At 43.3% G+C, this 27,880-nt stretch overlaps 1 protein-coding gene across 3 annotated transcripts in view; it reads left to right on the top strand.

Moving 5' to 3' along the window:
- The window catches only part of LOC125631940 (dynein axonemal heavy chain 5), a 286,700-nt gene that overhangs the window by 115,918 nt on the left and 142,902 nt on the right, over positions 1-27,880 (top strand). For all 3 annotated transcript variants that reach the window (XR_012667111.1, XM_048839434.2, XM_075125496.1), the window contains exons 43-46: positions 5,742-5,929; positions 6,830-7,024; positions 24,988-25,122; positions 26,155-26,344. Coding sequence is in view for 2 of the 3 variants with exons in the window: in XM_048839434.2 (XP_048695391.2) it covers positions 5,742-5,929; positions 6,830-7,024; positions 24,988-25,122; positions 26,155-26,344 (708 nt within the window). In the remaining variant the exon portion in view is untranslated. The remainder of the gene's footprint in view (positions 1-5,741; positions 5,930-6,829; positions 7,025-24,987; positions 25,123-26,154; positions 26,345-27,880) is intronic.

The following is a 27,880-nucleotide window of genomic DNA, read 5'->3' as shown; positions in this document are numbered from 1 at the left end:
TCTACAACCACTGTGCACATACAATGGGCCTCTGGCTCCTCCTTCTGTTCCTTTACTGACTCTATGCCCTTTTCTTGACTACTTTCTTTCTTCTTGAGCAGACAGTGCCTCCTCACATGTCCCCATTCCCCGAAGGAAAAACAGGTCCCTTTTTTCCCTACTCCCTCAGCAGCTGGGACTTTCTGAGGCTTTCCTACATCCCTCACTTCATGACTAGCTTTCTTGCCCTTATATGTAGGGGCATTCCCTTTCCAGGCGTCCCTTCTGCCCCCAGGCATAACACTCTCTCGGCCTGGTCACCAGCCTCCTGGCCCTGGAACTCCATTTCCACTCCCAGCCTCTTCCGCCCCTGCTCGCTTTGGGGGAGGGTCTTAAAAATATTGTTGCTGTTGCACTGGTTTCATTAAATACCCTTCCTGCCCTGCTGGTTCTGCAGGGCCTGTGCAAGCAGTTCCGGGATCCCCGTTGGATGCTTTTCTTCCTTGGTTAAATGGGAGTGAAAACGCTGGTGCCCAGTTCAGAAGGGTACACTGGCCTTCTCCAAAAAAGGCCCCCAGGCCCTGTGGCCCCATTGTCTCTTTTTTTCTAAACTCGCTACTATGGCCTCTCATCCTCCCCTTGTACCAGGGGCAACCGTCATACATGTATTTGCCACCAAATTGTCATGGCATTTACTACTTGCTGCCTCTTGTTGGCTCATCTCGGGGATTAGCTCTAGACCAGCTCTCTTTCAGTTGCTCGCCCCCTGGTTGGTCTCTCTTTTCATGCCTATCCTAGCTCCTCTCCTGGCTGGGCCTCATCCGCTATTAGGCCTTATCAGTCCTGACTCTCTTCCAGGCCTGTCATGGGGTCAGTTGGCCCCTTTTTCCTACTCAGGCCTTGTGTGGGGTAGATAACCCCTCACACTGTCCTTTTCTGCACAAGTGAAATTATTTTGCAAGGGCCAGATTTCATTGGGAGTTGTGGAATGCTCAGCTCCTCTGAAAGTCAGGCCTCCCAATTCTTAGGCACTCTCAACTTTTCCAGCAGGTGGCAATACAAAACAAATTATTATTTCCTCCCAAAGGGGAAAAAAATCTGACCAGAACTGAATTTCACCATTATAAAGGCAAAGTAAGTTTAAGATAATTTCATACACAGCTCACAGTATGCATAAAATGTCAATATTATATCCAGCAACATACACTTATGTTAAAGAATTGCATGTTTTATTTTTTTTCCTGTTCTTTCCCCAAGGTGATCATTGTTGCAAAAATAGTTTTTAGAGTGGAACCTGATAACTTGCAATAAAAGTATGTCACTTAAAGCAGAAAACATGTAGGGCCAAATCCGTCCCCAATGTTAACTCTGTCTGGATCTTTGAAAACTCATCAAATTCTCTGTCTACATAGAGGAAAAATACTTCAGAAAGGGATCCAATTCTGTACCACTGAAGAAAATGGAAGTTTTTGAACTGCTTTTAAAGGGGTAGGATTGGATTTTTAGTGCCTGTTCATGTGCTCACAAAAGCCAAGGAAGAAAAAAGAATTCCGCTAAATAAAGGTATGAGGTGGATTAATCACTATGCTCCTCCAGTTTATACCAGTATACCACCATTACAATTAATGGAATTTCACTGACATAAAACTAGTGTAGCACTGTGGGGAATCACCTCCATCATATCTTTAAAAAAGCTATCACATCAGAAAAGAGTTAGCTGTTCACATGGGCAAGCTAAACAAGATACAAGGAAAGTACTGGATCATCTCCCTTCCCTAGATCCACACGTGATGAGGACCCTCTGTGGAAAGATCTCCCTCTCTACCCAGAAGGAGGCTCAGCCACTCTTTGGCATGGTTTTCTTCCACCGCAATCCTGGCACACACATGGACCCTAAGGAGGCCTGGCAGTGTAAACTTGTGGGGAGAAAATTGGGTGGGCCAGGTGGGTTTGCACATCATCCAGTGTGTCCAGGTTTGTGGAGAAACCTGGAAAAGGTAATAGAGCCCCAAATTGTAATAACTTTTCTACAGTCTCCCTCTGGAGTCCTAGGAGCCACTGCAGCCAGAGTGACAAGGAGCAGCCTGCTGGGGCCCAGAGTTGTTGTAGAAGCATTGGGCTTCTATGTAGATCTGCCAGGTTTGGGAATGGACCTGTGGCCTTTTATGCAGAGGTCAATCCCTCCTTTCCATGGGATGTTGTGATGAAATCCTCATAAAGATTTCTTCCCACACAGTCCCCTGCTACAGTTTTTAAAACCAGAGGGATGCTCTCACTCAAAGAATGCAATTTACACACAGTCTATATTAGCATATTGTGTGTGTATGTAAATGCATATGCACAAAAAACTGGGTATTTTCAGTTTCTTGGAATTTTGTGGGGAAACAGCTTCTGCAGAATCTATAAAATCAGCCCTTGATTTATTTCACCTGTGCTGCAAACATTGGCATGAAAAATCTGAGAACCCTGAACATACTATATAGTTCAACATCACAGAGTCACCAATGCCTCTTGTAGGACATATGCTTTGTTGATAAAGGTCTGCTGGTTAGGGTGGGGAGGAGCAGGGAGTAGGTTTCCTGATCAAGACTCTGAGTTTTAGTTCTGTTATTTCTCTTTAAAAGCTCCAGTGGTGAAGTTAAAATAGGTTCTTAATTAATAAAGTGAAATGTGGCCTGCCAAAGCCAGTGTTATCATATCTCATCATAGATTTGGCTAGTATATATGTGTGAGACATATGTTTTCTACGCCTCATGTAATCTGGGACAAGTTAGACCTAAATTCTGCAGAAGGGCTCTGGATTCCTCAACACTTCGGTGGAAAATGATGAAAAACACTTGATGAAAAATTCTGTAGCAGCTTTGTTTAAATTAAAAAGGAAGAGTTTAAATTAAGTATGAAAAGGAAAAATATACCCAGTATAAAACCCCCTGTGCATTTTATTTTGATATTAAATTCCATTTCCACTGTCTCAACATTTAATGCTTTCAGTATACTGCATGTTTCTGTATGGACTGTGCGTAACTGCGTTAGATATTCTCAGGGCTAAAGCTGGAAGTTTTGGCAGCTGGGTTGGGGTATTTTGGGTTTTGGATATTTGAGGTTTTCAGAGGCAGCTTGGCATTGTGGGATAAACATATTAACTGGATGTTTCTGCTAAACGTATCAGCAGTGAAGTAGTTAACAGAGTTGACATTTGGGCCCCGATTCAGGAAAGTACTTAAGCATGCTCTTAAATCTCACCTCTCCCTTTTAAGCAAAGCACTTAAGCACATACTTAAAATTGAGCACATGCTTAGGCACCCTTCCTGAATAGAAATAGAAACCTGAGTCAGGTTTTGAATTGTACATTTTAGATTTCATTGTTAGCCACCCGTGGAGATGAATAGGACTGCACACAACTCTCTGATATTGTTGCACACTGTCTGCAGGAACACAGCACTACATTGATTGAGAGGTGGTTTATGTTTGTAAAGATTTTTTCATAACAATAAGGGCTAACAAAATTTATAAACGAAAGCTTAGAATCTGTAGGACAATTCTGTGGCAAGGGCTGGATAATATGGCATTCATAAGGTACCCTAGGAGGGAAAAATACAGAATATGAATATGCAGAATCGTGGCATATATAGGGCCCTGTCTGTTTTCTTCTTATAGTGGGTGCATGTTAGAGACATTTTTTTAAATAGAGCATTCCATACAAAGAATATAAAATAGTACTATATTAAAAAATTGCTGTAAATAGTCTTTCAGGCAGAATAGCCACATTTTCTATTTCTTCCTCCCTGGGTACCATGACAGTCTGAACCTCTGGCCTCTCTGTACCTCATCCTTTCCCTCTACGCTCTGTGCAAAAGGATGCCACCAATGTCATTTCCCTCTCACCTCTTTCCCCGCATCTTAAATCTTTGTCCTGGCTCCTTCTCTTTTTGTGTGTGTTCAATCTGAGTTATTTGTCCTTGTCTTTAAAGCACTCCACTGCTCCATTCCAGCTTACAGCTCTAGTCTTCTCTCTTCCCATCTCATTCCAGGTCACTCCCTCTACTGCACAATGATCCTTGTTTCTTTATCCACTCCCAGTGTAATACCTTTGTCCATGCCCCACTCTATACTTGGAATGGCCTCCCAATCAGTTGTTACCAGGAGTTAGCTATCTTCAGCTCCAAACTACTGTTTGGGTTAAATCCGGATGTCCATGGAGATCCTTCCTGCTGGAGAACGGGGGATATTCTGCTGCACAAGAGCAGGCGGGGTTTAGTGAGTCTGCACAGAGGCTGCGCCACAGGGATACACAGTTCCCTCTATCCAAGTGCAGCAAGGTTTGGAGACGGGGCAGCAGTGGGCTGTGAGAGGAGAGGCAGTGGTGCAAGTACGGTGGTACAGTCTGGTACGCCGTACCAGTAAGATATTTATAGCTAGTATGGTGTACCGGAGAGACAGAGGAGGAGCTCACCCCCAACCCTGCCCCCTGCCCTTCCATGGAGCTGCGTCTCTTCCGTCTGTATAGCAGCCCCGCTGGAGGCCGGGGCTCGGGGGTGTGAGGCTGGGGGCAGTACAGCCACCGGAGGAACTGCTGCCGTTCCCAGCGGGGAAAGGAGCAGAACACCAGCAGCAGCTCTGGCGTGGCTGTACTGCCCTCAGCCCAGCCCCCCCCCCCCCCAGCCCTTCCATGCAGCTGCATCTCCTGAGTCCTCCTGCCTGGGGTCTGTGCAGCAGAAGTCCCTGACGCAGCAGAAGGAGGACAGAGCTCCCCCCTCCCCACCGCAGGTAACCTGGGATGGATGTGGATCATAGGGAGGGGATGGGGAGAGCGTGGGGCCCAAGGCTGGGAGTGGGGCAGGAGGGGGGTCATCTGGGGAGGTCATGTGCCACCCCCTTTGTGTCCCTCCCATGAGTGCTGTATACCATCAAGAAATGATTTCTGCTTGCACCACTGAGGAGAGGAGAGAATGGATCAACTCCTGCACACATTGATTGGCTGTTGCCTCTCTTGGGGTGGGAGTGAAATAGCAGAAGGGGCTACTGCAGCACCTTCACTGCCATGCCACAACTTGGGAGAGAATTTCTTCCCTCATCCATAACTGTAAAATCCCCTGCTACAAGCCTGGTGACTTGGACTTGATGCAGAAATGGAGGGATTTGACCCTCTTAAAAGTACACCTGTACCAAGAGGTTTATAACATCAGGCCACAATTCCACTCCATGACCTGTTACGTGCGTTTGTTGTAATGGTGTGTGACTTCAGATTGTTAGTTCTTCAGGAGGAGAACTCTGTTTTCCATTCAGTTCTTGCTGTGTGCATTGGTTACTATAAAAAGCTGAGTACAGCTGTGGTGCTATCAGGAGTACAATGATATCTGGATGTGGTCCCAAGCTCTACTTCAGGTGAATCCCCTCAAACAATCCTGTTCTTGGCCCCGTGCACTCTTGGCTCTCCGTGCACTGCAAAGGGTGTTGGGCCTTTTTTTCTGCCCATAGGTGCTATATATAAATATAATATTTACAGCTTTGATAATGGTAGCTATAAAGGCATGGGATTCCCTGCAAAGGTGTTCATACATCTATTTGATTGAGGAGTGTTTCCTTGGGTGGTTCTAATGGGTAAGCTGATTTATTTTGAGTTTTTCCTCCTTATGTTTTATCACATTCTCTTAGTTTTTTCTATGCTACATTATAAATCCAAAATATACTGTACTTTATGTAGGGCCTGATGTACTGTGTCTAACAAAATTCTTGTGGTTTCCCCCCTCATTTTCTCATAGGTTTAGCCCAGTCGGGTGCATGGGGTTGCTTTGATGAATTTAATCGCATTGAACTTCCTGTTCTGTCAGTAGCTGCTCAGCAGATCTATATTGTGCTTCAGTGTAAGAAAAATAAGAAGCCCCAGTTCATCTTTACTGATGGTGACGTTGTTGACATGGACAGAGAATTTGGCATATTTCTGACTATGGTATGTCTGTGTGAATCATAGCATCAGAGGACAGAATCCTGTTTCCTTTACCCACAAAATAGTTTTATGGGACTATTTGTATGTAGTCAATGGGACTATTTGTATGAGTAAAGCAATCAGGATTTGACTGATAGTGTGCAGGCTCATAAATAATATTGACGTCCTCTGTTGCTCTTGTCTCTAATAGGAACATAGGATTTGCTGTACTGAATACAAGTCATATTTCCATCATAAACCACATGTTTCAGGGTGTTTTTTTTTAATTGGATATAGAAAACTTGTCAGGCTGAGATTAAATTCAAGTACTAAATATTTTTAGAAACCGGAATGAACAAAAGGACACACAGTCGGCTCTTTCAGGACCCACTATAGTATGTCTCATCAAGCTCTTCATCAGAATTTAGAATTTTTGGTGTCAGTCCTCCAGAATTTAGGGGTGGCCCAAATCTGCCTAAGATCCAGTTTAATTGACCACTGGAGGATTCCTCCTGGGCAGGGCAGCAGTGCATAACTTCTGCTGTCAGCATAATGGGTACAGGAAGAGGGGAGCATAAAGCTGTGCTGAGTGTTCCTCAATCATAATTGAAGATCAAGGCATTTATCTTTATTTTAAAATTGTTTACTTTTAAAAATATTAATAATATTACTGTGGTTTGCCAAAGCAACACATTTACTAGATATTCCTGTGGTCTCAGAATAGTGGGTGTGGTATTACATATTGCATGAGCTGCAGTATTTTAGATTAAATTGGATCATGGTATGTGAGTGCTGTGTGCTCTGTTTGTCATATTCCAGCACTCACTCCTGTGTTTATTTTAAGTAATATCCAGAAAAAAATACTCTCAGTGTGAGCAGAGGGTTTAAGTGATAATTTATTATTTTGCACTCTGTGTCTTTCAGAATCCTGGTTATGCAGGGCGACAGGAACTTCCAGAAAATCTAAAGATTCAGTTCCGTACAGTAGCTATGATGGTGCCTGACCGTGGTATCATTATGAGAGTCAAGCTGGCAAGTGCAGGTTTCCGAGACAATCAAATCCTTAGTCGAAAATTTTACACACTCTACAAACTTTGTGAAGAACAGTTATCTAAACAGGTGAAATAAACATTTGTTTAGGAGTAAACCACTGCTGTAAGCGAATTTATAGCACTTTCTGTGTGTATTACTAACTATTCTGAAGTTGGGTAAGCCTGTTTTTTTGGTTAAGTTCACAGTTCAGAATGTACTAGCAACTGGATCTTAAATAATCATGTTATTCTAATTTTCAAAGTACTTTACCCACTAACAGAAGCTTGTTGATGTGGGGTTTTTTTTGTTTTGTTTTTTAATTAAAAACTCAAGCTTTAAGGGATTAAATATCAGGGACAGTTTGCAGATATGTTGGTAGAAGCCAAATTTTTCACCCATTGCTCTTAAAAACTTTTTTCTTCTTTCTGATTTTGGTTATTTGCTACAGGAGCGTGTCTGTGTGTGTGTATATATATATATAGTCAAAAAGGGGTATTGAATTTTATGAATTATAATCAATTTTACAATGTCCAGAAATCATATTCCTGTGTTTGGCACATCTTGCTGGGTGTTACCAGAAACATACCATTTTATCTAGTGAGAGTTATTTAAATGCAGACAAAGGTACAGGTTTTTGGTGAGAATCTATACAGAAATAGCTGAATTCTGAGTTTTCTGCCCTGGATGCCCACTAAGGGCTCTCAAAGGGAAGTTATCCAGAGAGAGGAGATGTGAACATTGAGGCAAAACACAAACTAGGGCTATGTCTACATTACGGACCTTACAGCAGCACAGCTGTACCACTGCAGCTGCACCACTGTAAGGACTCCCGTGTAACCAGTGGGAGAGAGCTCTCCTGCCGGCATAATTAAACCACCTCCAACGAGTGGTGGTAGCTATGTCGGCGGGAGAGTGTGTCCCACTGACACAGCACTGTCCACACCGGTGCTTTTGTTGGGTGAAACTTCTGTCGGTCGGTGGGGGGGGGGGTGTCATAGCCCTGACTGACAAAAGTTTTGCCGACAAAAGTGCTAGTGTAGCCAAAGCCTAGGTGTCCTGCAGTTTGGGACCCATTGAAGAGTCATATTAAGCCAGCTTCACCACTGCATTACTCCACTTCTACCCCATGGTATCTCCATTGACTTCAATGGAGTTATCTTGGCATACAATTTGAGCAATCCGGGGTGAATCACACCCATTATTTCAGAGAAAAGAAAAGTACAGGTTGGGATGTTTTTCTCTCTCCATGTATTAATTCTTCCACCCACACCTCCACCCCCAGACTCTGTGAAGTGCCTTGCCTTGTTATTTTTGACAACATTAGTTTGATTTTTGTTTCAGGTTAATTTTGGTCATATAGCAGCTCTCTGCTGCAGATTGATTTTCTGACAGGTCACGTCAGCTGCTAGCTTTCCTGTAATATTGCCAGAGAGTCTGCCTTGTCTGTGAACTTCCCATACAGTCCCATATATTGATCCAGCATAATTGGTAACTATTTAAATATTGCTTATGATCCTGCTTCATTGGTCCAGCCATCTGTCCACTTTTCACTTTATAGCAGGCCCTTTGAGGTAACCAGACTGTGTTTTCTGTAGAGACATCTTCCAGCACCTCAGGAGAAAGAGCTTCACTGTGTCAGAGGGTGTTGTGGAGTGAGATGACTTGTCGCAGAGAAACCCTGTGCTGGGTGCAGATTTGTCATGAAGTTTAGGAATATTGTGTGTACGCACCATATCCTGGGTCAGCAACACAGTTATCTGCAGAGATATTGTATTGGACATGGTCTGGCCTGTTTCCCCAGGGTCAATCTCAGTGGGATATTGTATTGGATTTTCTCCTTGTCTGAATGGTTTGTCTGTGTTGTTGCGGTTAGTTTCTGTTTTGGACATGGTTCTCTCCACTGTACTGGGAGGTACACTCACAGACACTAGAACTGGGAGGGATAGCTCGGTGGTTTGAGCATTGGCCTGTTAAACCCAGGGTTGTGAGTTCAATCCTTGAGGGGACCATTTGAGATCTGGGGCAAAAAATTGGGGATTAGTCCTGCTTTGAGCAGGGGGTTGGACTAGATGACCTCCTGAGGTTAGTGGTTGTTCACTACCTGTGTGTCCTGTCTGTGGTACTTGGGGTGTCTCAGTTCCTCACACTCCAAGGGGGTCCCTGTGGGACAGTGCACTGTGTGTGTATGCATGGTATACTGATTACTCCTTGCTAGGCCTTCTGTACCTACTATTAGCAGAGGGGACTGTTGGCCATTGGAGAGGTTTGCTCCAAGCTGTCACTTCCTTCTGGTGCTTGGAAGTGCTACCATCTGCTGGCTCATTACAGTATGCCAGCTTGTCCTGCCTGTGCATGACCATCTCCTTCTGTACCAACATGCTTGCTACAGATAAGGTGATGGATTAACTTGAGGGACCTGCTGGAGTTCCTATGTACTGCTCCTTTAAGGTAGGGATGACCATAGCCAGTTTTTATCTACTCTCTACCCATCGTCCAGTTTACCTGTAGTAAACCTAGCAGAGGTGTGCACTGGAAGAACACTGGATAGTGTGATGTGGAGGGGATTTACTCAGCTGACTAAATAGTTTGCTCACCAGAGCTTCTGTGCATCTGTGGTATTCAGACTGGCAAGCTCCTGAATATCCCAGTGTGGGACTAGGGCCATGCTGTGACTGTGTATGAATATGTGAATAGATAGTTTATAATCCAAGATAGTTAAATCCAAAGCTGACAGAGAAGAGTTGCAAAAGGATCTCACTTGACCGAGTGACAAAATGGCAGATGAAATTCAATGTTGATAAGTGCGAAGTAATGCACGTTGGAAAACATAATCCCAACTATACATTTAAAATGATGGGGTCTAAATTAGCTGTTAACACTTAAGAAACAGATCTTGGAGTCATCATGGATAGTTCTTCGAAAACATCCACTCAAAGTGCAGCCTCAGTCAAAAAGGTAACGGAATGTATGGAAAGGAAAGGAAAACATAATAATAATGCCACTATATAAATGCATAGTGCACCCACGCCTTGAATAATGCATGCAGTTCTGGTCACTCTATCTCAAAAAAGGTATATTAGAATTGGAAAAAGTGCAGAGAAGGGCAACAAAAGTTATTAGGCATATGGAACAGCTTCCATACAAGGAGAGATTAAAAAGACTGGGACTGTTCAGCTTAGAAAAGAGACTATTAAGGGAGGATCTGACAGAGGTCTATAAAATCATGAACAGTGTGGAGGAGAGAGTGAATTGGAAAGGTTATATTACCCCTTCACATAACACAAGAACAAGGGGGTTGAGTAGGTAGCATAACATAAGGAAGTACTTCTTCAGACAATGCACAGACATCGTGTGGAACTCATTGCCATGGGGTGTTGTGAAGGCCAAAAGTACAACTGACTTCAGAAAAGAATTAGATAAGTTCATGGAGCACAGGTCCATCAATGGCTATTAGCCAAGATAGTCAGGGATGTAACCCCATGCTCCTAGTGTCCATAAACTTCCAACTTCCAGAAGCTGGGACTGGACAATGGGGAATGGATCACGCAAAATTGCCATGTTCTGTTCCTGTGAAGCATTTGGCTCTGGCCACTGTCAGAAGACAGAATACTGGGCTAGATGGACCCAATATGTCCATTCTTATGTTCTTGTAAGAACGGACAAATGACATTATATTAATAATCTGGCAACACAAGCAGAGGATGCAGCTGGTTGTGGTGAACAAGGAACCATCTACAAAATGATGCGGCTTATCAATGGTAAACAGCAGACACCAACAAACACTCTCATCAGGGACAAACAAAGCCACCAACTAACAACAGAAAAAGAACAAGAAGTACGCTGGACAGAGCATTTCAAAGAATTGCAGAACAGGGAGCCACCTAAAGAGGAAGCAAACATCCAGGAGGCAGAAGAAGATCTTGATATCAACACTGACACCCCAACTAAGGAAGAGATCATTCAAGCCGTCAAATCCTTAAAAAATGGGAAAGCTCCTGGTAAGGATAACTGGAATGCAGAACTGTTCAAGGTAAATCCTGAGTTAGCAGCATCTATCCTGGCCACTCTATTTACATCAGTCTGGGAAAGGGAAAAAGTGCCAAATGAGTGGACCAATGAGGTTATAGTGAAGATACCAAAGAAAGGAACTCTCAGGGATTGTAATAACTGGCTTTGTATCACACGTTTATCTGTGCCAAGCAAAGTATTGTGTAAGACCATAGTCCAGCGTATATCAGAGGCAATTGATAGCTTTCTCGGAAAAGAGCAAGCCAGTTTTTGGAAAGGGCGTGGATGCACAGACCAGATCTTCACTCTACGAAACATAATAGAACAATGCTTAGAATGGCAACAGCAGCTCTACATAAACTTCATAGACTTTGAGATGGCTTTTGATAGCGTTCACAGGACCAGCCTATGGCACATTCTGAGGGCATATGGAATCCCTCTCCATATCATCATCATCATCTAAAGTTTTTATTTCAACTTTACATGCAGTGTTGATCACAGTGAGCTCAGTTTTGAAGTCAAAACAGGAGTACATCAGGGGTGTGTCATGTCTGCAATCCTCTTCAACATTGCCATCGACTGGGTAATGCAGCGTACAACAGAAGACATGCCAAGAGGCATTAAATGAACACTCTTCTCATCCCTTGAAGACCTGGACATCACAGATGATCTCGCTGTCCTATCACATACCCGACACCATATACAAGAAAAAACAACTCAACTCAATGCATTCAGCCAGCAAATTGGACTGAAAATCAATCGCAATAAGACAGATATCATGACCCTTAATATTGCCTCACCATCACCAGTACAGATAGAAGATTATGTTCTCACCAATGTAGAAACGTTCACATACGTGGGCAGCACCATCAGCAAGGATGGTGGAACAAGCCAGGACATCCGGAACAAAATCAATAAAGCCAGGAACACATCCAGGAGCTTAAATACAGTCTGGAAATCATCAAAATACAACACCAAAACCAAACTCAAGATGTATCAGAGCTGCATACTTTCAACATTACTTTACAGTACAGAATGCTGGGGAATGAGAAAGTATGACATGTCCAAACTGTCTTGATTCCATACAACCTGCCACAGAAAAATCCTCTGTATCTTTTGGCCCAGAACAATCTCAAACCAAGATCTATTGACACAGTGCAGCCAAGAGGATCTGAGCACCATCATTGCCAGGAGGCGCTGGAGATGGATTGGCGATGTGCTTTGTTTGGAAACTGATTCCATCAGTTCCAGAGTAGCAATAAGATGGATACCTGAAGACAAGCGAAAATGAGGCTGCCTGAAAACAACATGGTGAAGAGCTGTGAGAGCTGAGCTGAAAAACCTGGGGCACAGCTGGGGAGCCACTGAAAGACTTGCCAGAAACAGAGAGGACTGAGGAGCTTCGTCACTGCCCTAAACGCCAGAGGCGTAATGGGAACATGATCATGACCCACCTAGTAATGGGAGCTTGATACCAACTGAAAAGGTGAGAGTTCCAGCTGTGCAATGGGACACATCACTTGCTTCTGGCCCTTGAAAGTCCCAACTTACTGAACTTCCAAGTACAGAAAAGCTATGTTAGGTGCCCCTAATGTTTCTCTCCCTGTAAGTTTTATATGTTTGGATTCATGATGCCAGATTTTCAATGATTGTTAGGTACCTAAATTGCTTAGGGGCTTTTGAGAGTCCCAATAGACACCTATCTTCATCTTTGAGTGTCTAAATACCTATGAAAATATGATCTGGCCCTTGCTAACTAAGGCAGTTTGATTCTTTGAGGCAAGATGGGTCCTCCCCTTACTCCAGAGCAGAGACTTGTCTAGGAAGCCAGACAACAAAGAGAAATGGCCAACAAGCAGGCTGGACAAGTAACCAGATATCATTCATTTCTCTAGAACTATGAAAGGGTAAGTGCCACCACCTTCACAGTAAAGAAATTCAAAACAAAGCGTAAAGAGAGAGACAAACCAGACTTGGATAAAGTAGGGCAACACTGTGCATAGGTGCACAGCCCACGAAGTTGTGCTGCATACAGAAAGGTTTGTTGCAAGTGTGGTGGTAAAATATCTATGACATATGTGACAAAGTTCCTGCTCTAACTTGGTGGGTCTTGCGCTTATTGGCGGATTTGCTCGCCTTGGAGCTTCACAGCAGCCCTCAGCTTGGCCGTTTTTCTGAACCCACAGTCCAGGTCGACTCCTCCTGTGTCTGACCAGGAGTTGGGAGGATTTGGGGGGAACCCAGACCCGCCCTCTAATCCGGGTTCCAGCCCAGGGCCCTGTGGAATGCAGCTGTCTAGAGTGCCTCCTGGAACAGCTGTGCAACGGCTACAACTCCCTGGGCTACTTCCCCATGGCCTCCTCCCAACACCTTCTTTATCCTCACCATAGGACCTTCCTCCTGGTGTCTGATAATGCTTGTACACCTCAGTCCTCCAACAGTCCGCATTCTCACTCTCAGCTCCTAGTGTCTCTTGCTCCCAGCTCCTCACACGCACACCACAAACTGAAGTGAGCTCCTTTTTAAAACCCAGATGCCCTGATTAGCCTGCCTTAATTGATTCTAGCAGCTTCTTGATTGGCTGCAGGTGTTCTAATCAGCTTGTCTTAATTGTCTCCAGAAGGTTCCTGATTGTTCGGGAACCTTCCCTATTACCTTACCCAGGGAAAAGGGACCTACTTAACCTGGGGCTAATATATCTGCCTTCTATTACTCTCCTGTAGCCATCTGGCCTGACCCTGTCACACATAGTATGCAAAAGGGGCTGCTGAATGCCTAGAAAGGGGCAGGGAAAACTTCCTGTACCTGGGTAGTTTATTCTTATGGCTGGTGACCTAGGTCAAGGAAAAACCATGGAACAATTTGCCTAAAGCAACCCTCCTTTGGAGGGACCTATATAAAGCCAAGAGGAGTAGCTGACACTGAATACTAGATCCACCATTACAGCTTTACCCTTGTACTGAAAAGATACCTCACTTACAGCCTCTGAAGTGCTGAATGTAATCTGCTGAAATTATGGTCTAGGAATAACTGCGCCAATGACCAAGGAAAGCCTGACTGCCAGATACAAGATTGTATTTGAGGGCGTTTGGGAATTTGAAGGAGAGCATTACATCTGTACAGATCCCCAGGTGATACTGGTTAGAGTCCTGCAAATCTGCGGGTATCCGCTTCATATCCATGGACCATTTTTGCAGATATCAGCATGGATGTAGATACAAATTTTGTATCCATGCAGGGCTATGACGGTAAGAGCCGGGCGGGCAGCTGTGAGGAACTGCAGGATGGATCCTTCACCCATCCTGGGTGGAGGTCTGGGAGGCAGGGACACTAGACGGGGCGGGGGGGGAGCCTCCCGGCTTTGAGACAGGGACCTAGGCCATAACCCAGACCAGACACACCCCTGCCTCCGACACCCCCACTCCGCATGAGGGGTGCATAGGCAGCTCCTGCCTCGCCTCGGAGGTGGCCGTTTGCACTTTGCTGCCCCTGCCAGGTCCGCAGCGCACCGGAGAGGGACTCGCCCCTGTCCCCCATGGGCTGATTGCCCGCTTGCTGAGCCAGCAGCACGATTTTAACTTGCAGGGAGCGGGGTGAAGGGATGTCTCAGTTTCTAATAACTTAAATCCTGAGTTTTTCTGTTTTTTTCCCCACTTTTAAAAAAGTCGCTTTGTTTATTTTGTGGGTCGGAGCTGGAGAGCCATGCTGGCAGCTGTGGGGACCTGGGTCCCTCCAGGTCAGGTGGAGGGACCCAGGCTCCCCACAACTGCCAGCATGACTCTCCCATGGCTCCGGCCGGAATGCGGGGGTCGCGGCTCAGAGCTGCAGCCCAGTCATGGTAGGAGCCGAGCGGGCAGCTCTGGGGAGCTGTGGTGGACCCTTCACCTGCCCTGGACGGGGGGCCCAAGCAGCGCTCGACAGCTTCACAGGTCACCCCTGCCCCTGACCAGGCCAGCAGACAATTTTTGTGGATCGCAGATCAGATGCGGATACATATTTTTGTATCTGCGCAGGGCTCTAATACTGGTTGTGCAAAGGTGCTGAAATATATCCTTCACCATACTACACAGACTTAAGAATACCTTGCACCAGATGGAAAAAGCAGGAATCATAACCTGGGTTGAGAAAGCCACACCCTTACATTAATAGCCTTGAGATCATAAAGAAAAAGAATGGCACTTTGCAGGTATGTTTGGACCTACAGGACCTGAATAAAGCTGTATACAGAAGAGACCACTTTTGGTATCTGCCATTTGGGATCAAGTCTGCAAGTGAGATCTTTCAGCAGAAAAATTCAAGGAGTTAAAATTACAGTAGATGACATGATCATAGCTGCAGAAATGGCAAAGTCACATGTCCTAATCCTGCATCAGATGATGGAATGTGTCAAGAATGCTAAATTCAGTAAAGCGCAGACCAAAGTTCTATCTTTTCAGGATTTTTCAGAAGAGTATTATACAAAATTAAACCTCAGAGCTGTGCATGCAAACCCTGGAATATAGATGTTAATGACAGCTGCCAGTCAGCCTCAGAGAGAGAGAGAGAGAGAGAGAGAGAGAACAATACAATTAATTAGAGAACAAATATTTAATACATCCACAAAAATTTACAAAAAATATTTGGAATACATTTGAATAACTTCTTAAAAAACTATTATGTAGTAAACTTGTTGGTGTTCTATATACATTCTTTCCCCAATTTGCACTGTAATATATCTAAAAGGTTTCAACAGAACATACTTTTATAGTTTAATTTTTATACCTCACAACAGACATACAGACACATTCCCTCTCATCTTCTAATAGATAATTGCTCAATCTCTATAGTACAGCCTTGAAATGTATGCCTGTGTCCCCTGTAATCTCCAAAGCCTGAAGAGAGTGGCAGCCTCAAAGCTCCTCTACAAACTCTTCAGAACCTCTTTGGCAAACAACAGATCCTTACAGCCATCGGCAATTACAGTTCTTGAGCCAATAGCCCACAGTCTTACCAGTTTCCAGCAGGAGAGGGAATCTATAGCCTATATCCAAACTAGTACAGGCACTCTGCACTTATCCATCTCCTCCTCCTCAGAAGAAGGCCAGCTTTCTGAGTCAGATAACATAAACCTAGAACAAGATACTCCAGAGAGATTTTTCTCTCCTGATTTCTTTGATTGCATATCAGTCTCGAAGAATAATTGCTAACCTTGCTCTGGACCCAACAAAGGAACCAGAGGGGACTCAGATAACAGGGAAACACCAACCATATACATCTAAAATAGAGTCCCTTCATCCCTCATTCGAATAAGTGACCAGAGCTGAACAGGAGGCTCCAGACAGACTGAAAAGGCATAGCAAACAGATCAGACCAAAGCAGAACACATCAGTCCTGCTCTGCTTACTGCTACTAAGTACAATAGTATGATGCATAAGGATCTCACCCCGGCCAAGATTACACATGAGACAACTTCAGACCCTGCTTCTGTTACCAGTGGGATAATTCCCTGGCCATGCCGAATAACATTCAGATTCACTGAGATGGTGGATAGAGGTACACATTGAGAATTCCTCTCTTCTCTCCACACTGTGTAATAACCATAATAGATGCCAAGCTGTCAAGTGTTGGAAGTGGGCTCCACATATTAACAGCTCCAGGGGAATGATCACCCCCAAACAAACTCAGGAGGATAAATTTCCTTGACATAAAGACAACCACACTATCCATTACTGGTTCAGTCAAAAATGCGGGAGAATGTTCTTATCCAATCAGACAACACAATAATTGTATCCACACAGCTGACGGAGAAGAACAAATCATGCATCAATGACGATAGTAGGCAGAACAATGCCTAATTTCAATAAAGGCAACATGCATCAAAGAAACTAGCAACTAAAAGGCAGACTGTCTCAGCAGAATAATGGTGGACCCAGCAGAGATTGAATGACGTATTCACAAACTTTGCCTCTTGCAAAATCCACACGAGAACCTGTTGACCATGAGTAAAAATACAAAATCCCCCAGGCACTTCATAAGATGCAGACCCAAACTCCATTGAAACAGAAGCTCTGACTCACAGATAGCCAAAGGCAGCTTTACTACCACATCCTTTAACAGAAAAAACATACAAAAATAATTTTTAAAAATTAAGGCATAATATTCAATAATTATGGTAACCCCAAAACCCTTGAAGACTGTGGAACTCCAACATGGCATCTCTATTGGGGACCCATCCAAACAATCAGCCCCCACTACAGGACTTATCAGCCAAGATTCATCAGTGCGCTTCCCCACCAACCCAGGACGATTCAAACCAAGGCACTAGACACTGAAAGGAAAAGCCTTTCCCTCAAAGGCAATAGAAACCATGATCACCTCTAGAAGACCATCTACTTAAGAAGCGTGTGTGAAGGTGTGGAGAAAATTATTCTTATCCCTTTACACCTGAGTGGTTAGCCAAAATTTGAGGTTTTGCAGGTTGTTTCCTTTAGGAACCTGTGGAACTTCTTGCCAGAGGATGTTGTGAAGGCCAAGACCATAACAGGGTTCAAAAAAGAACTAGATAAATTCATGGAGGATAGGTCCATCAATGGCTATTAGCTACAATGGGCAGGAATGGTGTCCCTAGCCTCTGTTTGCCAGATGCTGGGAATGAGCAATAGGGGATGGATCACTTGATGATTACCTGTTCTGTTCATTCCCTCTGGGGCACCTGGCACTGGCCACTGTTGGAAGACAGGATACTGGACTAGATGGACCTTTGGTCTGACCCAGTAGGGCCATTCTTAGGAAGAGAAATTGATGATGAGGAGTGAGGTATTTCTTTGATGCAATCCTGTTGATTTACAAAGAATGTCCAAAGTCTTGTATCCCTCAGCAAAGCAGGAATCAGACATCAGGAGTCAGTTTCTTTGCTCACTGATTGATGCCACTCTCCATTAAGCACATTACCCAAAAGCTCTCTCTTCATTATTTCTCTATCTGTCCATGGGTTTCTGCTGTCTTCTCTTTGTTTCTGTGATGTTTCTCTCATGTGCACACACATACACAGCTGCAATCCATTCATTCCCCTGCCCTTGCATTATCACCAGAACCCCAGGAAACGACTTGGGGCTGCATGGCTGAACTCCTCCCAGCCTTGCATGTGGCTTGTGTTTTGGGTGGAGATTCCTATTGTTTCAGCCATCTTTTCCATAGAGGAGTTCAGTTTCTTTCTATGTTTATCCTGAATGAAGGGCAGAGTCAACAAGGTTTTGCCCAAACCTCAGCATAACATTATTTTTCTTGTGCACAGAGAAGGGCGAAGACACGGGGATATCTGCCATACTAAACTACCTTCTGGATGGACAGAACTTAGATCCAAAAGTACCCACTCTAGCCAAGCACAACACTGCTATCAGCAGCATCTTATATGCCTGTTTGCAGTTTTTCTTAGGAGACTATCAGCTCTGCCTATCATTGGATGCTAGGCCTGACAGACCTGGGTCAAATACATATAAATCAGTTTGGTTTGTTGTACTGTTTCTATAACAAATGTGTTTCAGAGGTTATAGCTTGTTAAGTGAATCCACCCTATCCAGCTCCTGGGAATGCCATGTCATAGCCTGCTGGCCTGCTAGGAACAGGTATAAGTGATTCCACCCTAGTCTGCTTGTCTTCCAAGGCTAATGAGCTTGGGTTGCTTGGATTTGAAATCAGAGTTTTCCTTCTCCTGGGAAGACTTGCCTGAAGAGGCTAGGTGAGCTCTGTCTGCCCCGGTTTGAAATCAGAGTTTTTCTTTTCCTAGGTACTGTTGATTCCTGGCACCTTATTTTGTAATATTTGGTGCAGCCCTTGTAGATTTCCCCAAGATGGGCTACCCCCATCCACCACCCATGCAACCCACCTGCAAGCCATTGTATCCCAGCGTGAGGGATATCAAAGGGTGATAGGATGTAAAAAAAAATACACTGAGTCCTTGGACTTGCGATGCCCGACTTACATCGGATGCCACTTACGACGTTTTTTTAATTGACTTCCCATTTCACCCCTATGACACTTGTTTTATCCTTATGATGCTCGATTTGCATAAAGTTCACTTGAAATCACATCCTGGTTGCGTTATATTGGTATGGAGCTGGAAGGGGTCGCTTCTGATTGGGTTCGAGGCAGCAGGGTAGCTTGTTGCTGGGTAGGGTTGCCACTTGTTTTTGATTGGCTCCCGGCCCCAGGCTCAACCAATCACAAAGCTTGAACAGTGATTGGCTGAAGCTCAGCATGTGTGCCATTTTCTTTGGCTTTATGAGCCTTTGTTTTTGGGATTCTGAGCCGCATATGTGAGTTTATATGTTTATTTGAATGCTGTTTACAAAATACAGTGTACAGTAAATACATTCGCAAAAAGAAAAGGAGTACTTGTGGCACCTTAGAGACTAACCTATTTATTTGAGCATAAGCTTTCTTGAGCTACAGCTCACTTCATCCGGATGCGTCCGATGAAGTGAGCTGTAGCTCACGAAAGCTTATGCTCAAATAAATTGGTTAGTCTCTAAGGTGCCACAAGTACTCCTTTTCTTTTTGCAAATACAGACTAACACGGTTGTTACTCTGAAACCAGTAAATACATTGATGTTGCAACCTTAGTCATCTATAATTAATTTAGTACAAAAATCTGGGTTATTGTGGTGAAAATAGGTTTCAGAGTAGCAGCCGTGTTAGTCTGTATCTGCAAAAAGAAAAGAAGTACTTGTGGCACCTGAGAGACTAACAAATTTATTTGAGCACAAGCTTTCATGAGCTACAGCTCACTTCATTGGATGCATGCAGTAGAAAATACAGTGGGGAGATTTTATATATACAGAGAACATGAAACAATGGGTGTTACCATACACACTGTAAGGAGAGTGATCAGGTAAGGTGGGCTATTACCAGCAGGAGAGAAAAAAAACCTTTTGTAGTGATAATCAAGGTGGGCCATTTCCAGCAGTTGACAAGAACGTGTGAGGAACGAGGGGTGAGGGGGAAATAAACATGGGGAAATAGTTTTACTTTGTGTAATGACACATCCACTCCCAGTCTTTATTCAAGCCTAACTTAATCGTGTCCAGTTTGCAAATTAATTCCCATTCAGCAGTCTCTCATTGGAGTCTGTTTTTGAAGCTTTTTTGTGGAAGAATTGCCACTTTTAGGTCTGTAATCAAGTGACCAAAGAGGTTGAAGTGTTCTCCAACTGGTTTTTGAATGTTATAATTCTTGACATCTGATTTGTGCCCATTTATTCTTTTATTTAGAGACTGTCCAGTTTGGCCAATGTACATGGCAGAGGGGCATTGCTGGCACATGATGACACATATCGCATTGGTAGATGTGCAGGTGAACGAGCCTCTGATAATGTGGCTGATGTGATTAGGCCCTATGATGGTGTCCCCTGAATAGATATGTGGACACAGTTGGCAATGGGCTTTGTTGCAAGGATAGGTTCCTGGGTTAGTGTTTTTGTTGTGTGGTGTGTGCTTGCTGGTGAGTATTTGCTTCAGGTTGGGGGGCTGTCTGTAAGCAAGGACTGGCCTGTCTCCCAAGATCTGTGAGAGTGATGGGTTGTCCTTCAGGATAGGTTGTAGATCCTTGATGATGCGCTGGAGAGGTTTTAGTTGGGGGCTGAAGGTGATGGCTAGTGGCATTCTGTTATTTTCTTTGTTGGGCCTGTCCTGTAGTAGGTGACTTCTGGGTACTCTTCTGGCTCTGTCAATCTCTTTCTTCACTTCAGCAGGTAGGTATTGTAGTTGTAAGAACGCTTGATAGAGATCTTGTAGGTGTTTGTCTCTGTCTGAGGGGTTGGAGCAAATGCGGTTGTACCATAGAGCGTGGCTGTGGATAATGGATCGTGTGGTGTGGTCTGGATGAAAGCTGGAGGCATGTAGGTAGGCATAGTGGTCAGTAGGTTTCCAGTATAGGGTGGTGTTTATTTGACCATCGCTTATTAGCACCGTAGTGTCCAGGAAGTGGATCTTTTGTGTGGACTGGTCCAGGCTGAGGTTGATGGTGGGATGGAAATTGTTGAAATCATGGTGGAATTCCTCAAGGGCTTCTTTTCCATGGGTCCAGATGATGAAGATGTCATCAATGTAGCGCAAGTAGAGTAGGGGCATTAGGGGACGAGAGCTGAGGAAGCGTTGTTCTAAGTCAGCCATAAAAATGTTGGCATACTGTTGGGCCATGCGGGTACCTATAGCAGTGCCGCTGATTTGAAGGTATACATTGTCCCTAAATGTAAAATAGTTATGGGTGAGGACAAAGTCACAAACTTCAGCCACCAGGTTTGCCGTGACATTATTGGGGATACTGTTCCTGATGGCTTGTAGTCCATCTTTGTGTGGAATGTTGGATGTAGAAGGCTTCTACAGCCATAGTGGCCAGGATGGTGTTTTCAGGAAGATCACTGATGGATTGTAGTTTTCTCAGAAAGTCAGTGGTGTCTCGAAGATAGCTGGGAGTGCTGGTAGCATAGGGCCTGAGGAGGGAGTCTACATAGCCAGGCAATCCTGCTGTCAGGGTGCCAGTGCCTGAGATGATGGGGCGTCCAGGATTTCCAGGTGTATGGATCTTGGGTAGCAGATAGAATATCCCTGGTCGGGGTTCCAGGGATGTGTCTGTGCAGATTTGTTCTTGTGCTTTTTCAGGGAGTTTCTTGAGCAAATGCTGTAGTTTCTGTTGATAACCCTCTGTGGGATCAGAAGGTAATGGCTTGTAGAAAGTGGTGTTGGAGAGCTGCCAGCAGCCTCTTGTTCATATTCCGACCTATTCATGATGACGACAGCACCTCCTTTGTCAGCCTTTTTTATTATGATATCAGAGTTGTTTCTGAGGCTGTGGATGGCATTGTGTTCTGCACGGCTGAGGTTATGGGGCAAGTGATGCTGCTTTTCCACCATTTCAGCCCGTGCACGTCGGCGGAAGCACTCTATGTAGAAGTCCTGTCTGTTGTTTCGACGTTCAGGAGGAGTCCACCCAGAATCCTTCTTTCTGTAGTGTTGGTAGGAAGGTATCTGTGAGTTAGTATGTTGTTCAGAGGTGTGTTGGAAATATTCCTTGAGTTGGAGACGTCAAAAATAGGATTCTAGGTCACCACAGAACTTTATCATGTTCTTGGGGGTGGAGGGGCAGAAGGAGAGGCCCCGAGATACCTTTCTCTCCTGCTGGTAATAGCTCACCTTACCTGATCACTGTCGTTACAGTGTGTATGGTGACACCCATTGTTTCATGTTCTCTGTGTATATAAAATCTCCCCACTGTATTTTCTACTGCATGCATCCAATGAAGTGAGCTGTAGCTCATGAAAGGTTATGCTCAAATAAATTTGTTTGTCTCTAAGGTGCCACAAGTACTCCTTTTCTTTTTGTGGTGAAAATAGTGTATCAAGCCTTGGTTCAGGAACCAATCCCCCCTTCATACCATTGATTCCTATGGGAAAAGCAGTTTCGACTTACGTTTCAACTTACAAAGCAATTCTGAGGAACAAATTGTGTCATAAGTCCGAGGACTCCCTGTAATGCAAACACACCCAAGGTCAGTCTGACCTAGAGGCTGACCACTGACTAGATGATGGGACATTGTGTGCAGGGTCATGACCAAACTGGGCTTAATGGAGGAACAAGACAGGGACAGGAATGAACAGCAAGAGTAACAGCTCCCTCTGTCTGTAAAGATGTTTTGGGATGAAAAGGAGAAGAACAAAATTGCCAGTAAGCTCCAGCTGCTTTCTGACATTCCAGAGTTGCAATGCAATTGTAAAAATAGCAGACTGATTAAGCCAGGCTTAAGATCATTTTGTATCACTAGAGTGGTACGGAGCAGCCAGAGTGTACCAGAGCATCTGGCCCAAAGTCTCTACCTAGTTTTTCTATCTATTTTCTGATGATTCTGACAGCATTTCTGCAAGTTCGATAAGATAATCATTTCTTCAGTCACCTAGCATGGAGAGTATCAGAAATATCGGCCCTGTCTACCTCACAACTCCGCTGAACATTTCACCAAGACAGACGAATTATGAGCACTATACCAGACTTCACCATTAAGGTGTCGTCATCCTTCACAGGAAATTATTCTACCATCTTTTTGCACTAATCCTGTCTATGACAGAACATCACCTTTGCACAGTCTGGTTGAACATAAGGCAGTCCTAATATACATAAAACCTATATAAGTGCTAAGAAAAATCATGTGACTGTGGTAGTTCACTTTAAATGCAAATTACACAAGACCTCAAAGTAGCCAAACGTATAAAGGAATGCATCAGACACTCTTATATGTCACCAGATCAGCCCATCCCAGAGAAAACAACAGCTCCCACAGTTAGATCTACAGCCATCTTCTGGGCAGACAGAGGTATGGCCACATCAGAAAAAATACACAAGGCAGAGTTGTGGACATTCAGCTCTTTCTGTAAGCACTACAGACTTGGCATACATTCCTCTGAAGATGCGTCCTTCAGGAGAAAGTTGCTCCATGTAGTGGTTCCCAGATGAACTCTGAAGTATTTCAAGAGAGGAGATATTCTAATCTAGCTAATAATCTTTCTTTTCTCTCTCTCTCCCTCCTTATTCTTTATTTATTGCTATGATTTCTCAGCTGTGAGAAGAAGAGGAGATCCCTTCCCTTAGAATGGCAAACTTCTTATCTGAAAATTTCCTTTTTAGAAATTGCATCTGCAGTAGTTCATCCCACCCAGAGGAAGGAGGGACATTGTACCATGTTTGAACACAGTTTACAGTTAATTGTTTAAAGCTTTGTTTAAAGTTACAAAGAATATAATTAGGTGTGGTTGCTAATGCTTGAATCTATTTACACAGTTGTGAAAATACTCAAGTGTACACCAAGAGGAAGAGGTGTGGCCTGAGGGGCACAGTTTTCATGGTTGCAGCAGTTCAGTAGCCCCCAGAATTCCAGCAGAGGCCCGCACTGAGCAGTCAGGACTAGTGGAGATGCTGGGCCTTCAAAAAGATGTTATTGGATACGAAATGATCTTTCAGCATTTCCTCTTTTGTGTTTAGAATTACTCTGCACTTCTTCCTCCCCCCTGTAGCTGCTTCTTTTTGCCCGTCTCTGCTCCTCTGGGTCAACATTTGCAGTTAATTTTGTACTTCCTTTCCCCTGAAATAATAGTAAAATGGTAATAATTTGCCATTCTGTATCACCTTTCACCTGAAGTTATGAAAGTGAGCATTTGTAACCGCAGTGTTGGTATTGCTGTAATACTTCATTGCCGAGCAAAGGAGTGGCAGCACACTTGGTAGAAGATTGGGTCAGGCATGTTTCCCATGGAGAGCTAAGAATATTTGGCAGCTTGTGAGAGCAACTCTGTTCTGCCCTAAATTAGTATGTAGGATAGTTATTCCATCCTATCACTAAAGTAACTCCAACTTGCTTCACAGCAGTTTAAAGCACATGGTTTATCCAGAATTGTGATTTGCACGAGCTCTCAACCCTTCAGCATCACAACAGTTTGTGGCTGCAAGGCTGAATCTTTTGATGAAGAGGAAGAAGGCTTTCATTGGCAGGCCATTGTTTTCCTTGGATGTTCATTCTACAGCGAGGCAGGAGCCACAGCTTTCAGCTACTTGCACAGCTGAGAAGCTTGCAAATACTTGTGTGCGTGTGTGTCAGTCCCAAAATTAGGCAATAAAAAATCAGGATACGCACTCCTGAGTCTGTCTGGTAGAATCTACCTATTGTCGAGGGCTCTACGCAGAAAATGGGTGATTTTCCTTACAGTGCCATATGTGTGTCAAATCCTTGGCATCACACAGAGTGTTAAGAATAGAACCTTTGATTTTATTTGCTGTGGCTTTGTGTTACAACTTTAAGGTTAAGTAAATGTAATTGTGTTTGTTATAACTGGAGATACAACAATGAAAATTATTTATAGGATCTGACACCAACAAAACCTTTACTCTTTTTGTGAGGATGAAGAACTGTGAAATTTTATTGATAGGCTACTTCTTAAATGCATTTCGTTTCCAGCCTTTGCCATATTTTTAAAGTGCTTAACTTCGACAGTACTAATTGTGTTCATGCTTTGTTTTAAGGTTCACTATGATTTTGGATTAAGAAATATTTTATCTGTCTTAAGAATTCTTGGAGCAGTAAAAAGATCCAATCCCAATGAGCCAGAGAAAACAGTAGTGATGAGAGTTCTACGGGACATGAACCTCTCCAAGCTGGTATCGTAACATTGGTTACCTTCACAAAACGCTTTTTAAAAATGTATTTATTACATGTTAGTATGAAATAAAGTTTATTTTCTCAGCAGTAGGCTACATCCGTTGGCAATGATACTACTTCTCTTTTAATGTCTGGCATATCAAAGTGATGGGGCTCTGAACCCATTTTTTCCTTTTTATGAAGAGAGGACAACTCTTCCCCCCTCCCCCCCAGCAATCAAAGACTTCAAATGAGGAAATAAGAAGAAGAAATCCTATAAGATCTGAGAGGAAAATCTAGCCTGATTTTTAAATTACTTTTATATGGAATGGAAAGGAGAGCAAACAAAAGAGAGAGGGAAAAAGAGCACATTGAATTAACATTTCATCTGTCATTTTAGATCCCTAGTAATCCAGAATTTCAATGTACACTAATTCTTGGCCATCTGCCTTTTCAGACATCATAACAACCAGAATGACTTATAGTGAGTGAGCTGTTTTGAAGCAGCTAAAGAATACTTATCTACTCTATTCTCTTCCACCATTACCCTCTTCTATCCAAAGAATTCTTCGTTTTTTCCATTTTGCTGTAGTGGGAAGATTATATACTGTGTGTAACCTCTGTTAAAGTACACAAACACCAGATTCACAATTAACTGTCTTGCTAATTCATGCACATTTTTAAACCACAGTCTATATTATAATGATTTACATAGGAAAAAAATTAGACTTCAAGAGAAGAAGTAAGGGGAAATCTAGCCTGTTTGTCTAAAGGACTAATGGATGGAGAGATTTACAAGAATTGTACTAAAATTTAAACATTCACATACATTTTAAGTTAATATGTAATTTAGAAATTCCTATCTATGGCTAAATTGCTTGAAAGTCATTTTAATAGCATACATCCACTCATAATTTTCACGTTTGTTTTAGAAAAGAGATCTATTTTACTACTGTCATTTAATTAACATATTCTTGCAGATTGTAATTACAATAATAATTATTTTCAAAGAATAAATAATTGGTTTTTTTTCCCTACTTTTTAATTGACAGGTAGATGAAGATGAACCTTTATTTATGAGTCTGATTAACGACCTGTTCCCTGGAATTACTCTTGATAAGGTTGGGTATCCTGAACTGGAGTCGGCCATTCGGAAAGAGACAGAGAAAGCAGGGCTTATTCATCATCCTCCCTGGATTCTTAAGCTTATTCAGCTGTATGAAACTCAGCGAGTCCGACATGGTTAGCATGCCAAATGAGGGTTTCATACTCTATTATAGCAGTAAAGGCTTTTATATTTGTTTTCTACAAATTGTAGATTTTTTTCTTTAATAATGTATTTTGAAACTAAACAGATGTCGTTTTTAAAGCCTCATATGGATATTTTTATGAGAAAATTGTTAAGAATAATTTTTATCATAAACAAAGAGCCCACCTTGTCCTCATAATATTGACAATTTAGCTGTGCTATGGTATGTCTTTTTATGGGAAATCTTCTCGCCAAACTCAGAAACAGCTGATTTTGCTCAATATTCTGAAAAAAGTCAAATTCAGGCAGAGACTAATCATGGCTCTTTTCAGCTCAAAAGGTGAATGTTTCCTATAGTTATGACCATGTTAAAGTGAAGAGGTTGCAAATGAACTGTCTTGAATCCTTAACTGTAATGGGTACTACCACATGCCTGTTGTACTTCCAAACACCATTAGAACTTCTCTGTTCAATGCTGATCTCTTCAGTTGAAGAAAGATAGAATAGAAATTGACGCAGTCCATAGAAGGGTAACAAAGACAGTGGTACAGCCAGATTTACAAATGATGGGAGATTGCAAACACCAGAATTACTTAGCCTGGAAAGGAAAAGAGATAAAGGGACTCTGATTAAATTTCTCAAGATTTATGAAGGGATTTGTGAAGGATGATCCTTTTTATGCTTTCCCATAGTGCACAAATCAGGGGTCTCTAGCTTAAACTAATACCCTGGTGCATTTAGAACAAATAAAAGGAGCTCTTTCTTCACAAAAGCATATTTAAATCTGTGGTCTTTACTGTCTCAGAAAGTCCGTTCACATATTATGTCTGGTTAAACTAAAGAGCTGAATAATGTTATGGCTAATAATATTTCTTCTTGATTCATTGGTCTAATGCAGAATGAAATTCTGAGGCTAATATAATACCCTCTAGGGGCAATACCAATGTGAGGGCCAGGGAAACTTCAAGGTTCCCCTTGTAGAATTTCCTTTGAATTTTACTCTTGGAGTGTGGGATTTGTGTCCAACTGCAAGAAACTGAACATTCACCCGCAAACACCACAATTCCCCTGAGATCCACACAGATCCCCAAGATCCCTTGAGAGCAGAGGGTCTGCTGTTCAGTGCCTCCATATTGGGTCTGGGCCCCTGAAACTCTGGCCCAGCTCCCTGGCAGTGCAGCTCCAAAGGAAGCTGTGAGATCTGCTGTCAGAGACTCCCTTGCAGATGTTTGGCCTAGTAATACTCCTTTTAGGTGGTTGCCAAGGCAGAGAGGCACCACTGAAAAGTTAACATCACCTTTACCTGTATTAACTTTCCACCGTTAATTTTATAAATTGGAGGGGAGACAGTGCACATTCCCTTAGCTCCAGTTCCTCCCAATACCCTCACCACTCCTGGATCTTCAGATCTATGAGAGCTCTCCAGGGGACCCAGAGTGAAATGGTAAGAGTGCTGCAGAGTGCTGTAATTGTTCTCTTCTACAGGGAGAGAGGGAGATCTGTGTATGTTTAGAGTCCCCTCTGTGCGC

This window comes from Caretta caretta, chromosome 2, assembly GCF_965140235.1.
Source record: "Caretta caretta isolate rCarCar2 chromosome 2, rCarCar1.hap1, whole genome shotgun sequence".
Taxonomy (NCBI): domain Eukaryota; kingdom Metazoa; phylum Chordata; order Testudines; family Cheloniidae; genus Caretta; species Caretta caretta.
This window is presented reverse-complemented; position numbering and strand designations above follow the sequence as displayed.